The sequence below is a fragment of the Panthera pardus genome, unplaced genomic scaffold (genome assembly GCF_024362965.1).
Source record: "Panthera pardus isolate Hobbes unplaced genomic scaffold, ASM2436296v1 HiC_scaffold_25, whole genome shotgun sequence".
In the NCBI taxonomy this organism is placed as follows: Eukaryota; Metazoa; Chordata; class Mammalia; order Carnivora; family Felidae; genus Panthera; species Panthera pardus.
The window spans coordinates 89,178,557-89,195,370 of NW_026526821.1; the positions used below are offsets into that span (position 1 = coordinate 89,178,557).

General features: G+C 36.4%; 1 protein-coding gene across 5 annotated transcripts in view; it reads left to right on the forward strand.

The window, feature by feature from the left end:
* The window catches only part of ALMS1 (ALMS1 centrosome and basal body associated protein), a 216,879-nt gene that overhangs the window by 35,988 nt on the left and 164,077 nt on the right, over nucleotides 1-16,814 (forward strand). For 3 of the 5 annotated variants that reach the window (XM_053890824.1, XM_053890825.1, XM_053890828.1), the window contains 3 exons: nucleotides 961-3,115; nucleotides 3,221-3,370; nucleotides 8,209-8,368. In XM_053890824.1, coding sequence (XP_053746799.1) covers nucleotides 961-3,115; nucleotides 3,221-3,370; nucleotides 8,209-8,368 — 2,465 coding nt within the window. The remainder of the gene's footprint in view (nucleotides 1-960; nucleotides 3,116-3,220; nucleotides 3,371-8,208; nucleotides 8,369-16,814) is intronic. The other 2 variants (XM_053890827.1, XM_053890826.1) reach the window with 2 other exon arrangements.

The following is a 16,814-nucleotide window of genomic DNA, read 5'->3' on the forward strand; positions in this document are numbered from 1 at the left end:
TTTTAAATTTTTATTGAGGTATAGTTGACATATAATGTTACATTAGCTTCAGGTGCACAACATAGTGATTTGACAGTTCTATTCATTATGCAATGCTCACCATGATAAGTGTTGTACATCTGAAACTAATGTAATACTGTGTGTCAACTATAGTCAAACAAAAAAGTTAAAAAAAAAACTATAGATGTTTACAGAGTAAAAACCTTTGCCCTTCAGCTGTGTAGTATCTTAAAATTACTTCTATGAAAAGTGTTCTGTATATAATAGTAACCAGTAATTAGGTTACTGTTGTGTTTTAGGAGTAGATCACATCTTAAGGGGTTTTTAAGAACACAGTACATGACTAGTAAAAGGATCAGTGAAAGTTAAATGAGTATTAAATTAAGGTAGGTGATAATAAACATTTAAAAAGTTATTTTTAAACTTTATTTTTGAGAGAGAGAGAGAGAGAGACAGAGTGCGAGCGGGAGAGGGGCAGAGAGAGAGAGGGGACACAGAAACTGAAGCAACCTCCAGGCTCTGAGCTGTCAGCACAGAGCCCGCCGCAGGGCTCGAACTCAGGAACCATGAGATCAGGACCTGCGCTGAAGTTGGTCGCTCAACTGACTGAACCACCTAGGTGCCCCGATAAATTAAACGTTTTAAATAGTAAAGTTTGAATTTTTTATTTAATCTTTTTTTGGCAGCATGAAAATATTCCTAGTTTTTGGTAATAATTGTTTTAGAAGGCTGAGAAAATATCAGGGTCATAAGGATGGGAGTTCATCTTCTGTTTATAAGAAATTTGCCTTGTTCAGTCATTAGCCACTTTAAGGGAATTTAAAATTAGAACTTTGTTTTTCAACACACTTTTCAAATAATCTTGATTTCAGTGTCATACCAGTTTTGTATTTTTCATGTTGGTATTTAAAAAAATGTTTTTAATGTGTTATTTATTTATTTTTAACTGTATATTTTCAGGGGAATTCCTGGTAAGTCTGAAGATTCTGAATGGTTTTCTCGACCGTCGGAAGTTAGTGAAGCTGTATTCCAGGCAGCCTCAGAAGTAGCTTCAGACTTAGTTAACAGTTGCATTAGTGTATCTCAGCACTCACTTCTAGGTAGTGCAGCTGTTGGGTCTCAGCGCTCCTTTTTACCTCCTGAACAAGGGACTAAAGAAGACACTGTTTCGTCTGATACAGATGATGAACTGCAAACCTCCGAAGACTTCGATAGTTGTGATGCTCTGTGTTCATATGTGGCATGGAAGACACAAGAAGTTCAGGAACCAGAAACCAGTTTAGCTGATGAAGGTCAAGTTTCAGTTTCAGCTTCATCTGATACAAGCGATGAATACATGACTTCTAAAGAAAGTGACAGTTTTGATGATTCTTATTCACATGTGCAGTATCGGAAACAGAAAGCTTTACAACAGTCAGAAAAATATTTAACCAGTAAGGATCATGATTCTTACTCAGATTCATCTGACACAATTGATAAAAATAAAATTCCTGAGGGAAGCGACAATTTTAGTGCCCACTTTTCATGTATGCCATGGAACAAACAGGAAACTTCACACCATCCAGAAACATATGTGATCAGTAAGGACCGTGTTTCTTTTCCACATGAAGTTGCTCCTCGTTTTAATAACAAAATGTCACATTCTGTCTTGTGTTGTCTGTTGGAAAGAAGAGGAGAGGGCATTCCCTTGACAGCTAGTAGTCATTTTTTGGACAGTGTTTATTTAAAGGCTCCAGCCGAGAATGAGGTGAAAGACATGATGGATTCTTTGGAGGGGTGTGAAAGACATGAAGAAGGTCAGGGGAAAGAATTATCTCAAGGTTTTGAACTAAAGGAGAGTAGAAGTACCTTAGTATTTTCAGAGGTGCATCCCAGATCTTCAGAAATACAGTCTATTGAGAGTGTTGTAGTTCCTGATAATTCTATACAAGTTTCAGAAACACATATACACTGTAGGGGACCAGATACCTCTAAGATGGAGGTGTCTGGTGGTCCTCTTCAGACTCTTAAATCCAACTTGGATGAGACATCGGAACAACTTTATTTTCAAGGGGAAAGAGACCGAAAGGCAACTTCTGCTTTTAGTGGAAAAAGTGTTGGTGCTTCTGAAAATGTAGCCTTTGAGGCAGTTATTGCCTCTATTGAGCCTTCCAAGAAAGAGAGTACAGTAAATGAAATCCAAACTGACATCAATAAGTCTTTAATAAATAATAGCCAAGAAAGTGAATCAAAAAATCCATATCTTTCCCTATTAAATTATAATGATGAAAGCTCTTTCTCTGATAAGCTTAGTCATCCATGTTATGAGTCCACTCCTAGGGTGTTTGAATTAGCAGCTTCAAAACCATTGTTGCTTAAAAAAGATAATGGTGATAGTTCCCTCTATTGGCATCCTAATTTAAAGTCACTCCCCAGTGCTCCTCAGGAAATGTTTATTAAGCCACTTTCTCTTATTCCAGAGTGGAAGTCATCTGCTTCTTTGTGTGAAAAATCTCACAGCCAGGCTGTTGGTCTTGGCACAGCACAGTCAGCTTTATTTCAGTGTGATATAGGCAATGAACCATTTCTTCCCACTGGGAAGATAGAGTCTGTTCCTGTTCTTGACCTTACAGGGAAGGTAGGATCTTCAAACATTTTTTATCCGTTGAAAGTATGGACTTCAGATTCGTTGGTTTTACAAGATTTAAAGCAGCAAACCTTGGAAGAAGTTGCAGATTCCTCAAACTATATTTTGGGTAAGAATATAAACTCTAGTAACATCATTGAAAGTCCATCTGCAGGATGGACTGTAGGAAGCAGCTTTTCAGCAAACTTGGTGACATGTGATGCAAAGTCACAAGGTACTTTACCAGTGACCAGTAACGCATCATCAGTTGCAGTTGGCCAAGAGACGTTGCTGAAAGCTGATGTAGGCCAAGATAAAATTCCTCGGCCTATGGGAGCCAAGTCCAGTTTCATTATACATACAATTATGCAAAATGACTCCTGTTTTATAGAGGGGCTGCAGGTGAAGGCTGAATCTGACGTCTGTACTCTGGATGATGATACTGAATCCTGTAGCCTAGATGAAAATGCTGTTGTACGCAGTACAAGAGTTGCTGATCTACAAAGAGAGGTAAGACACAATAAAATGATGGTTGGGGGAAATGTAGTCTTTTCTAGTATCATTTCAGGAAACGGTATTGTTACTTGTTTTTATTTTACTTCCTCTGTTGCCCAGGTATGTGACCAAAGTGACCTGACTGGAGAGTACATTGAGCTAGCAGGTTTAAAAAATGTGCTTGATGATCTAGAGGTTTGTGACAGATTTCTGCACTGGCAATCTGCCTTACAACTGTCATCTAAGCAAGAGAGTGATTTTCAGGAGCTTGTAAGTTTTTCTGTTTGACTTTTCTTGTGGGGTAGGGAAGGAATATTTTAGTTGAAAAATGGGGATAAAAGTAAAGGGCCCATTTATATCTTCTGATACCAACATGTGGCTTACAATCTGGTCTTCATCTGACATACAAGAATATGCTCCGTTAATTTGTTACAGGTTGGCATAAAAGAACTACTTGTGTTTTGTCGACCATATTAGTGAGTTCTGTGGTGTCTTAGGAAAGGCCATCCTTTGGAGCTCCCAGGCCTTTCATCTTGAGACATGGTGGTTCATACCAGCAAGAACCTTTGGGACAGTGTTAAGATTAGACTCACTCATAGAGATAGTCGATTGTACATTTTTTTCATTCTTGCCTTCAATGTATAAGCCTTGGGATAGACCCTGGAAGATTTAAACATTTCTGTTTAGAACCTCCTGAAAGATTTGACTTAGGAGGTGTTTTGAAAATTTTAAGAACCAGTGTTTCCTCAGGAAGGATACTGAGGTGCTTAATGTCCACACTAGCTAGTGTCCCCAAAGGGAACTAATGCGTTCCTTTCCAGATGAGTGACATACCTGTGCATACACACATTCCTTCCCTCTCTCTCTCTATCATTATTATTGTTACGTGTGTTTATTAGAAAATAACTTTGAGGTGTTAAGAAAGTTCTGTGTCAATCTTTCTTTTATACAGGGCTTCATTTCCTGGATCCTTGGATCCCTTGACTTTAATGTTCCATTGGTCCCATTGCCCATCCTCTTTTATCTGATACTGTCAGCTTCCTTATAATCTATCCTTATATCTTGTTAGTCATTAAATATAGTTATACAGGAGATGTTGTATACTTAATGTTACTCTCCTTTTCCTATTTTTCCACGTATAAAATTAGTATGTCATTAGAAAGTTGCTAGTTTGGGGTGCAATCATTTTTAGACATTTAGGTTCAGGCATTTGATTAGAGAAAATGAGAAAGTTATTGAGATAAACTTTTCCTTTTATTTATAATTATTGAATTTATTTAAAATTGAAATATAGAGAACCATGAGGCTAATTTTATTTTCTTTAACATTCTAAAGTAGGCATTGTTTAATTTTCAGTCTAACAGTAGTGGGATTGAAAATGATAGCTAACACTGTGTGCTCAAATACTATGCTAAGAGATTTACCTATACCTCAATTTACTTAGTCCTTTGGTCAGTCCTTTCAGGTAGGATTGTTAATATCATCCCTATTTTACAATTGATACTTAGAGGAGCTTGCTCATGATTATTTAGCAAGTAGAGGAGCTAGTATTTGAAGCTCATGATTATTTAGCAAGTAGAGGAGCTAGTATTTGAAACTAACTGTATCTATGTATTTAACTACTATACCATAAACTGCCTTCCTGTTTATTCTTTAGTGAAACCAAAGCCAAGATTTTTCATTGTTTTGGCAAGAGTAAAGGTTTTGCTAGGTGATTGGTCTAAGTCAGTTTCAGTAAGAATAAGAAATAAGTATGATCAATTTTAAACTTAGAGTTTCTAATTTTTTTGATAGACTACTTATGTAACTTAAATCAACTTTTATCTATCTATTTATAGAGAGAGAGAGCACACGAGTGGGGGAGGGGCAGAGAGAGAGAGGGTGAGAGAGAATCCCAAGCAGGCTCTGTGCTGTCAGCATAGAGCCTGACGTGGGGCTGAATCCCATGAACCAGGAGATCTTGACCTGAGCCGAAATCAAGAGTTGGATGCTTAACTGACCCAGCCACCCAGGTGCCCCAACTTTTTATCCACATAATATATATTTAAAGAAATGTAGATATGTGTTCAGTTAATAGTGATGTGCTAAGATTAACTCTGACCATTATTCCAAATTTTATTTGCCCTCCAGCTGTAGCCTTAAGTATAGTTTTTCAGTTTAGGGAGGATGTTCCCTGTATTGTCTTTCACTCTTAGCTCCATTCTATGATCTGGGAGTTGCATGATGCCAATATTAGGGAAACAAGGAGCTCGATATGGTAGTAATCTTCCTGCATGGCTCAGCTTGCTTTCAGAGGGTTTGCCTGCTCCTTGGTTTCTTTCTTATTCTCATCTGTGTCTCAGAAGAGTCATTCATACTTGTTTGCCTTACTTTGATACTTAACCATCATTTCTCTAAAGGATTATTTGGGCATCTACTTATGTATGATGTACCTTGGGGCCATGAAAGGAGTGGAGATTTGGAGTCAAAACTTTGTTCAGTTATCTGTTAGCTTTGTGCCTTGGGCAGATGACTTTGAGGATCATTCTACTTATCTACAGAAAGAAATAGAAATAGTAATAACCTCATGCATTGTTACGTTGGATGGGGTAACATATATAGTAGCACTGCTTGGCTGTTTGTTCCCTTCACTGTACTGAAACTAGACTATTAGACTCTCACCAGTGGCTTCCTCCTATCCATCATTATTTTATTCTGTCTTTCTCGTTCCTAGTAGCAGCATATTACATTCTTTTAGCTTCTGTGAAAAAATACTGTTTTAGTATTCGTTTTTTTGGCCATGTAACTAAATATTATTTAAGGTTTACTCTTTAGATTTATTTTTGTTTTGTTGGTTTCCCCTCTTCCACCAAGGACCTGATTTCCTCTCAAGGTTTAAATGCTGTCCTCTGTGTGATGGTTATCACCTCTATTTTTAGACCCTAATATTTTTCCTGAGGTAGATCCATATGCGATCTTGCATGAAATTTTCTTGTGAACATTCTCATCACTTCAAACATAACTTGCCTATATCAAAGAACTCAAACTTTTTTCTGAAATCAGATTGACTTGTAGATTTTCTTCGTTCTTCTAGAGGAGTTAGCATTTCTTGGTTTCTTCATCATCTTTGATTCTTTCTTCATTATTGATTAAAAACTGGGAGATAAACCAATATAGATTTTTTTCTTTCTGATTCCTCCCATTTTCAATTAGTAATGGAGATCTCCTAATGTCTTAAATAAATATTTCTCATCTTTCTCATTCTACATTTTATTTTGTATTACCTAGTCTAATATCTGTATGATTTGAAGCTTTGATATAATGAATTTTTTAAAAATTTATTTACTTAAGTTTAATTCCAGTATAGTTAACATACAGTGTTATATTAGTTTCAGGTATATAATATTCTGTACATTAGCAATTCTATACATTACTCAGTGGTCATTGTGATAAGTGTACTGTTAATCCCCTTCACCTATTTTACCCATCCCCCCAACCCCCTCCCCTCTGGTATACATCAGTTTGTTCCCTTTAGTTAAGAGTTTGTTTCTTGGTTTGTCTCTTTTTTTCTTTGTTCATTTGTTTTGTTTCGTAAATTCCACGTGAGTGAAACCATATGATATTGGTCTTTCTCTGACTTATTTCACTTAGCATTATACCTTTTAGAGCTATCCATGTTGTTGCAAATGGCCAGATTTCATTTTTTTTTTTATGACTGAGCAATATTAATGAAATTTTAGTGTAGTCAAGAGTGGAATAGAAATTTTTTCTTCCTATATTTGGAAGCTCTATATTTGGAATAGAAAAACTGCTGTTCAGTACATATATGTGCCTGGGGACACACACACACACACACACACACACACATGCACACACACAGTCTCTATCATATATGTGATATGTATGTTAATAAGGTGTACTTCAAAAAGTCTCCTTTAAGAGTGGGATAATTGAAAACTAAGAACTTTGTGCTACGTTTAGAGCAGAGTTTCTCTTACTATTGTCTTTTTTCTTTTTTTTTTAACTATATTCTTTGTTGTGGGGGGCTTTTCTGTATATTTTAGTATGCTGAGCAATATCCCTGGCTTCTCACTAGATGCCAGTAGCACCCCCCCTCCCCCCCCAACGCCCAAAGTTATGACAGTGAAAAATGTCTCCAGGCCTTGCCAGATGTTCCTTGGTTGGGGAGAGGTGGGTGGGGGCAAAATCTCCCACAGCTGAGAACCACTGGTCTAGAGAAATGTAGACCAGGGCAGAAGAAGTAGAATATTTTTACACCCTGCCAACTTCCTAAGACTGTGTTCATCATTATATATTGAAAAAACCTTGATAAAAGAGGATAGAACAAAATTTATGCTTATGTACATCTTTAGACTCTCCTGAGAGGGCGTCCAAAAGAGGGAATAATATTTTTAGGAAAATAAAACTAAAAGTGGTATATTATTTTTATATGAGAGTGAATTTGATGGAAAATTGTGTATGTTTATATACTGACATCACCAATGATGGTTTCTAATTTCTAGTAAGGACTTGCTGGGATCTGATGAAACTTGGAGAACTTTTTCAGCATTTAACCTTTACTTCATTGTCAGTTTTGTTCACTGCTGCTGCTTCTACTTTATTCTTGCTTCATTATTACTTTTGTTTAAAGAAATTTGAGGACATATGTTTTTTGGTATTTGATTGTAGACATAGTTCTTTGATGCTTTAATTTTTTCTAAACATTTGTGGGTTTCTGGAAAATATTCCTGTTTTCCTTCCTTTTCTCTTTCCTTTCACAATATATGTTTCCTTTAAAAAAAAAAATCTTTGAGCTTGTCAAGAGGAATATACCAAAGTTCAAATTCTTCAGTGATCCTATTATGATATGGAACAAACTTCGAGGCTTCCTATCTGTAATAATATTCTATGCAGACAGACTTCCAGACCCTCAGAATAATTTGTAGAGCCTTCATAGAATTGACCAAACAGGATATGACTTGTATATGAATTTGGGAGGGTGGAGAATATGAACTTAAGGAACTGGCATAACTGTTTAGTATTCATTTTCATGAAAATTAGGTTTGTTTTTTTATCAGATGAAGTCTAAAATTAATGTTATTTTCTTAAAATTTTACCTCTTTTTATAGGTAGATCATTCCAATACGGACATTAATCAGTCTTTTTCATCTGTATTGCCTCCATTTGTTCCTCATGAGCTAACCAGAGAGTTGGAGTATCACTATTCAGATCTCAGAATGTTGAGGGTATCTCCCGACACTGTGCAAAAGACTCTCAAACATTTAGCAGGTATGTAGAAGAGGAGATATTTGGTGTTCTTATGGCTAGCTTGTTAAAAATATCATGCTATGGCTAATTTTTTAATTTTGAGCTCCTGCAATAATGTTAACTTTGAAATAAGTGTATTTAAATCCCCAGATCTTTTATTGGATGAACCATTTGATTTTTCATTGCATTCTTTATGACAGTGTTTAGAACTGAATTACATGGAGGAGTCTGATATTAGAGTCAGTTTACTTCTGTATTCCTTTTTGTGACTTGAAGGGAAAAAAGAAACTAATTGAGCACAAGAGAAGAGTGGATCCAAATAAGTTTGTAGAGAGGAAACTGAGAAATCACTTTTGAGGTAGAAAGCAAGATTATCTGCTGAGGGAAGCAGGAAGTGGTAAAGAAGGGTTGGAGGTTTGAGGTGAGTGGCTTGGTGCAGGTTCAGAATTTACGTTAAAGTGAATAGGGGTTGGAGCTGACCAAGGGCAAGCAGAAGAATTGGCAGATAGTTCTGAGAAGTCAGCTGAGGTGGGAGATGATTTTGTAAAGTTGTCAGCCTTAATAGAATCTCTGATCTTTGTCTGCTAAAGGACTACAGAAGGTGAGTTATAGGATTGATCTCTGGTTGAGGGATTTATTGATTGGGTGGATGTGATAGATGGAAAGCAGTGGAAGGGAATCAGTAAGAGTTGATCACCTTGGTTTCAGCCTGCTTGGAGAGAGAGAGAAGAAAAACCACAAGAGTTATTGGAGAAAGTAGAAGGTACAGTGATTTATTTATGAAGTTGAATAGATGAGGTGGATATATTTATGGAAAGAGCTAGAATAATAGGTAATTTTGGTCAGATTGAGGTGGTACATTTATTTATTTATTTATTTATTTATTTTTATTTATCTATTTATTTACTTTTTAATTTACATCCAAGTTAGCATATAGTCCAACAATGATTTCAGGAGTAGATTCCTTAATGCCCTTTACCCATTTAGCCCACCCCTCTCCCACAACCCATCCAGTAATCCTCTGTTTGTTCTCCATGTTTAAGAGTCTCTTATGTTTTGTCACCCCCTGCCTGTTATTATGTTATTTTTGCTTCCCTTCCCTTATGTTCATCTGTTTTGTCTCTTAAAATCCTCATATGAGTGAAGTCATATGGTATTTGTCTTTCTCTAATTTTGCTCAGCATAATACCCTCTAGTTCCATCCACGTAGCTGCAAATGGCAAGATTTCATTCTTTTTGATTGCCGAGTAATACTCCATTGTGTATGTGTGTGTGTGTGTGTGTGTGTGTGTTTGTGTGTGTGTGTATACACACCACATTTTCTTTATCCATTCATCCATCGATGGACATTTGGGCTCTTTCCATACTTTGGCTATTGTTGATAGTGCTGCTATAAACATGGGGGTCCATGTGTCCCTTCAAAACAGCACACCTGTATTTCGTGGATAAATGCCTAGTAGTGCAATTGCTGGGTCGTAGGGTAGTTCTATTTTTAGTTTTTTGAGGAACCTCCATACTATTTTCCAGAGTGGTTGCACCGGCTTGCATTCCCACCAGCAGTGCAAAAGAGATCCTCTTTCTCCACATCCTCGCCAACATCTGTTGTTGCCTGAGTTGTTAATGTTAGCCATTCTGGCAGGTGTGAGGTGGTATCTCATTGTGGTTTTGATTTGTATTTCCCTGATGATGAGTGATGTTGAGCATTTTTTCATGTGTCAGTTGAAGACATCTGGATGTCTTCTTTGGAGAAGTGTCTATTCATGTCTTTTGCTCATTTCTTCAGTGGATTATTTGTTTTTTGGGTGTTGAGTTTGATAAGTTCTTTGGATACTAACCCTTTATTGGATATGTCATTTGCAAGTATCTTTTCCCATTCTGTCGGTTGCCTTTTAGTTTTGCTGATTGTTTCCTTCGCTGTGCAGAAGCTTTTTATTTTGATGAGGTCCCAGTAGTTCATTTTTGCTTTTGTTCCCCTTGCCTCTGGAGATATATTGAGTAAGAAGTTGGATGCAGCCAAGATCAAAGAGGTTTTTGCCTGCTTTCTCCTCGAGGGTTTTGATGGCTTCCTGTCTGACATTGAGGTCTTTCATCCATTTTGAGTTTATTTTTGTGTATGATGTAAGAAAGTGGTCCAGGTTCTGCGGTGCTTGGGTGGCTCAGTTGGTTAAGCGGCCGACTTCAGCTCATGTCATGATCTTGCGGTCCATGAGTTCGAGCCCCGCGTCGGGCTCTGTGCTGACAGCTCAGAGCCTGGAGCCTGTTTCGGATTCTGTGTCTCCCTCTCTCTGACCCTCCCCCGTTCATGCTCTGTCTCTCTCTGTCTCAAAAATAAATAAACGTTAAAAAAAAAAAAAGAGAGAAAAAAAAAAAGAAAGTGGTCCAGGTTCATTTTTCTGCAGTTTTCCCAGCACCACTTGCTGAAGAGACTGTCTTTATTCCATTGGATATTCTTTCCTGCTTTGTCAAAGATTAGTTGGCCATATGTTTGTGGGTCCATTTCTGGGTTCTCTATTCTGTTCCATTGATCTGAGTGTCTGTTCTTGTGCCAATACCATACTGTCTTGATGATTACAGCTTTGTAGGATGGCTTGAAGTCCAGGATTGTGATGCCACCTGCTTTGGTTTTCTTTCTCAAGATTGCTTTGGCTATTCGGGGTCTTTTCTGGTTCCATACAAATTTTAGGATTATTTGTTCTAGCGCTGTGAAGAATGCTGGTGTTACTTTGATAGGGATTGCATTGAATATATAGATTGCTTTGGGTGGTATCGACATTTTAACAATATTCTTCCTATCCAGGAGCATGGATTGAGATCTTTCTTTTTGATATAGGTGTTCACACTGATAAATTTCTAAGCACAACTTTAGCAATCTACTCATAGTTTTGGTTTGTTGTGTTTTTGTTTTAATTCATCTAAAATATGTTTAATTTCTATTGCAATTTGTTTTTATTGACCCCTTGGTTATTTGGGAATATCTCATTTCATTTCCATGTATTTGTAAATTTCCTTTTGTTATTAATGTCTCATTTGATTCTATTTATGTTGGAGAACACATGTTTTACATGATTTCAGTTCATTTAAATTTTATTGAGGCTTGTTTTTATGTTTTAGTGTATAGGTTATTCTGTAGAATGTATGGTTACTCTTTTTTTTTTATTTTTTATTTTTTAATTTTTTAATATATGAAATTTACTGTCAAATTGGTTTCCATACAACACCCAGTGCTCATCCCAAAGGTGCCCTTCTCAATACCCATCACCCACCCTGCCCTCCCTCCCACCCCCCATCAACCCTCAGTTTGTTCTCAGTTTTTAACAGTCTCTTATGCTTTGGCTCTCTCCCACTCTAACCTCTTTTTTTTTTTTTTTTTTTTTCCTTCCCCTCCCCCATGGGTTTCTGTTACGTTTCTCATGATCCACATAAGAGTGAAACCATATGGTATCTGTCTTTCTCTGTATGGCTTATTTCACTTAGCATCACACTCTCCAGTTCCATCCACGTTGCTACGAAAGGCCATATTTCATTTTTTCTCATTGCCACGTAGTATTCCATTGTGTATATAAACCACAATTTCTTTATCCATTCATCAGTTGATGGACATTTAGGCTCTTTCCATAATTTGGCTATTGTTGAGAGTGCTGCTATAAACATTGGGGTACAAGTGCCCCTATGCATCAGTACTCCTGTATCCCTTGGATAAATTCCTAGCAGTGCTATTGCTGGGTCATCGGGTAGGTCTATTTTTAATTTTCTGAGGAACCTCCACACTGCTTTCCAGAGCGGCTGCACCAATTTGCATTCCCACCAACAGTGCAAGAGGGTTCCTGTTTCTCCACATCCTCTCCAGCATCTATAGTCTCCTGATTTCTTCATTTTGGCCACTCTGACTGGCGTGAAGTGGTATCTGAGTGTGGTTTTGATTTGTATTTCCCTGATAAGGAGCGACGTTGAACATCTTTTCATGTGCTTGTTGGCCATCCGGATGTCTTCTTTAGAGAAGTGTCTTAGAATGTATGGTTACTCTTGAGAAGGATGTGCATTCTTCTATTGTTAGGTGGTATGTTCTATACATGTCTCTTAGTTCCAGGAGTTTATAGTGTGCAAGTCTTCTGTATCCTTGTTGATCTTCTGCCTAGTTGTTTTCTCCATTTTCAAAAGTAGGATATTGAAGTCTCTATTATTGTTTGTCTGTTTTATCATTTTTTCTGTCATATTTGCTTTATATATTTGAGACTATGATATTAAGTGCATTTATGTTTATAATTGTTATACATTCCTTATGAATTGACCTTTTGTTGTTATAAATGGTCTTTCTTTAATTTTTGTAACATTTTTTGTTTTAAGGTCTATTTTGTCTTAGGTCAGTATAGGCATTTCAGTTCTTACACTTGCTGCTTGTACAGTAGATGTTTTTCATCTCTTCAGTACATTTGGATTTTTGGGTCTAAAGTCTATCTCTTGTAAACAGCTTGTAGTTGGATCGTGTGTGTGTGTGTGTGTGTGTGTGTGTGTGTGTGTGTGTGTGTTTAAATCTAGATCTGACAATCTTTGCCTTTTGATGTGATTGTTTAATCAATTTACATTCAGTGTCATGGATTAAGATTGGATGTGCATTTGTTGGGTTTACTTTTTGTTTTCCATGTTTCATGTCTTTTTGTTGTTCTTTTCCACCTTTACTGCTTTTTATTACATTTAGTGAATATTTTCTAGTGTGACATGTGAATTTCTTTAATGATTTTCTAGCTAATTTTTAAATTTATGTTGTAGTGGTTGCTCTAGGGCTTATAAAATTTATCTTAGAATATATACCTGATTTCTACTAACTTAATTGTAGTGTGATACAGAGACATTACTCTCGTATAGCTCTATTCCCTCTTTTCCCTCTGCTATAATTGCTATACATATTACACCTATATGTGTTACAAACACAAGAATACATTGTTATATTGTTATACCTGTTTACATAATTTTATGTATTTTTAACAAGCTTAGAGAAGGGGAGCAAGTATTTATAGAGCTTATTAATTAATTTTCTAATTTACCATTTTTTATTCTCTTTATTTGTTCCTGTGGATTTGTTATCATCCAAACAAAGGAAAGTGTCCTTTCCTTACTCCTCTCCAGCTTTGCTCCCACCTGCCTCCTTTTGATGTTGTCAGATATGTTACATTTCAATATATTACAGCCCCAATGCTAGAGTTATATGCATACTGCTTTGTGTAAAATTGCTTTTAAAATCGGCTAAGAGAAGGGAAAAGAAATACGCAAATATGTTTTCTTTTTGAAATGACCTATATAATTATCTGTACTAGCATTGTTTTTGTTTTGTAAATTTAATTTACTGTCTGGTGTCAATTGGTTTCAGCCTGAAGAATTCCTTTAGTATTTCTCGTATGATGGTTTCTATCGACAGATTCTCTCAGTTTTTGTGTAACTGAAATTTTTTAATAAATTTAAATCCAAGTTAGTTAACTTATAGTGTAGTATTTGTTTTAGGAATAGAATTTAGTGGTTCATCATTTAAATACAACAACCCAATGCTCATCCCAGCAAGTACCCTCCTTAATGCCCATCACCCATTTAGCCCATCTCCCCACCCAACACCCCACCAGCAACCCTTTGTTTTCTGTATTTAAGAGTCTCTTCTGGTTTGTCTCCCTTTCTGTTTTTATCTTATTTTATTTTTCCTTCCCTTCCCCTATGTTCATCTGTTTTGTTTCTTAAATTCCACGTATGAGTGGAATATATTTGTCTTTCTCTGACTGACTTATTTAGCTTCGCATAATACACTCCAGTTCCATCCATGTTGTTGCAGATGGTTGGATTTCATTCTTTGTGATCGCTGCGTAATATTCCATTGTGTGTATATACCACATCTTTTTTATCCATTCATCAGTTAATGGACATTTGGGCTCTTCCTGTACTTTGGCTATTGCCAATAGTGCTGCTATAAACACTGGGGTGCATGTGCCCCTTTGAATCAGCATTTTTGTATCCTTTGGATAAATCTAGTAGTGTAATTTCTGGTTTGTATGGTGGTTCTATTTTAATTTTTTGAGAAACCTCCATACTGTTTTCCAGAGTGGTTGCACCAGTTTGCATTACCACCAGCAGTGCAAAAGAGTTCCTCTTTCTCCGCATCCTCGTGAACATCTGTTGTTGCCTGAGTTGTTACTTTTAGCCATTTTGAGGTGTGAGGTGGTTTCTCATTGTGTTTTGATTTGTATTTGCCTGATGATGGGTGATGTTGAGCATTTTTTCATGTGTCTATTAGCCATCTGGATGTTTTCTTTGGAAAAGTGTGTGTTCATGCCTTTTGCCCAGTTCTTCACTGGATTATTTGCTTTTTTGGGTGTTGAGTTTGATAAGTTCTTTATAAGTTTTGTGCAGTGTTTTATTTCATCCTTTTGAAAGGTAGTTTCCTGGGTTTAGAATCCTTGGTTGACAGTCTTTTTGTTTTTAGTACTCTGAATATGCCTTCAGTGTTCCGGCCTTTGTTGTTTCTGATGAGAAGTCAACTCTTAATTTTATTAACATTCCCCTGTATGTGATTTGTTTTCTCTTGCTACTTTCAAGATATTCAGTCTTTCAGCATTTTGATTATGTATTGGTGTGGATCTCTGTGTTTATTGTACATTGAGTTGATTGAGCTTCTCAGATGTGTAGATCTTTTCGCTTCTTTCATCAATGTCTTGTAGTTTGTAATGCATAGATCTTTCACCTCCCTGGTTAAATTTATTTCTAAGTAAATTTTTTTAAATGTAATTATAAATGGAATTGCGTTCTTAATTTCTCTAATAGTTCTTTGTTAATGTATAAAAACATAACCAATTTTGTATGTTAATTTTGTAACCTACAACTTTACTGAATATATTAGTTTTAACAGTTTATTGATGAAGTCTTTAGGAGTTTCCATTTGTAATAGCATGCCATCTACAAATAGAGACAGTTTTACTTCTTCCTTTCCTATTTGGATGCCTGTTTTTCTCTTCCGTTTTGTTGCCTAATTGCTCTGGCTAGGGTTTCCAATACTATGTTGAATAAAAGTGGTGAGAGTGGGAACCCTTATCTTGTCTTGATCTTAGAGGAAAAGCTTTCAGCTTTTCACTGTTGAGTATGCTGTTAGCTGTGGGCTTATTGTATGTGGCCTTTATAATGTTGAGGTATATTCTGTCTACACCTTCCTTATTGAGAATTTTTATCATGAATGGGTGTTGAATTTTGTCAGTTGCTTTTTATATCTATTAAGCTGGTTACATGATTTTTATCCTTCATTTTGTTAATATTGGTGTAGCATGTTGATTGATTTGCAGATGTTGAGCCATCCTTGCATTCCTGGAATAAATTCTACTTGATCTTGCCTATGATTCTTTTAATGTATTATTGAATTTCGTCAGCTAATATTTTGTTGAGGATTTTTGCATCTATGTTCATTAGGGATATTGGCTTGTAATTTTACTTTTTTGTAATTTCCTTATCTGGTTTTGGCATCAGAGTAATGCTGGCTTTCTAGCAGATGTTTGGAAAGGTTCCCTTTTATTTTTTGGAAGAGTTAGAGAAAGATTGGTATTGATTGTTTGAATGTTCAGTAGAATTCACCAGTGAAGCCATCTGGTTCTGGCCCTTTTTTTGGTGTGACACTTTTGCAGTCAAATGCTCTACACCTGAGCTATACCCCCAGTTTGGACACTTTTGATTACTGATTCAATCTCTTACTAGTAATTAGTCTGTTCAGATTTCCTCCTTTGTCATGATTCAGTCTTGGTAGGTTATATGTTTCTTCTTGGTTGTCAGATTTGTTGGTGTAAAAGTGTAGAAAGTCATTTATGATTTTTTGCATTTCTGTGATATAAGTTGTAATGTTTCATTTTTCATTTTTTATTTTATTTATTTGTGTCCTCTCTGGTTTGTGGAGTGATGGTGGTGTCAGTTTGTTTGTCAATTTGTTAATCTTTTAAAATAACCAGATCTTAGTTTCATTGATTTTTGGGCTTTGTTCTTTTTCTGGTTCCTTAAGATGTAAAGTTAAGTTGTTTATTTGATGAGGTTTTCTTGTTTCTTGCTGTAGGCATTTATCACTATAACTATTTACTATTAACCTAAATTTTTTTTTTAAGTGTTTTATTTATTCTTGAGAGATAGAGAGCATGAGCGGGGGAGAAGCAGAGCAAGAGAGGGACTGAGAATCTGAAGCAGGCTCTAAGCTGTCAGCACAGAGCCCCAGGTGGGGCTCAAACTCACAAGCCATGAGATCATGACCTGAGCTGAAGTTGGATGCTCAACCAACTGAGCCACCCAGGTGCCCCTTAACTTCCGTCTTAGAATGCTGTAACTGCATCCCATAAGTTTTGGTGTATTGTATTTCCATTTTCATTTGTTTCAATGTTTTTGGTTTCCATTTTGATTTCTTCTGTGAGCCATTGGTTGTTCACTTCATTAATCTGTGTGCTTTGTTAATTTCTGAGTC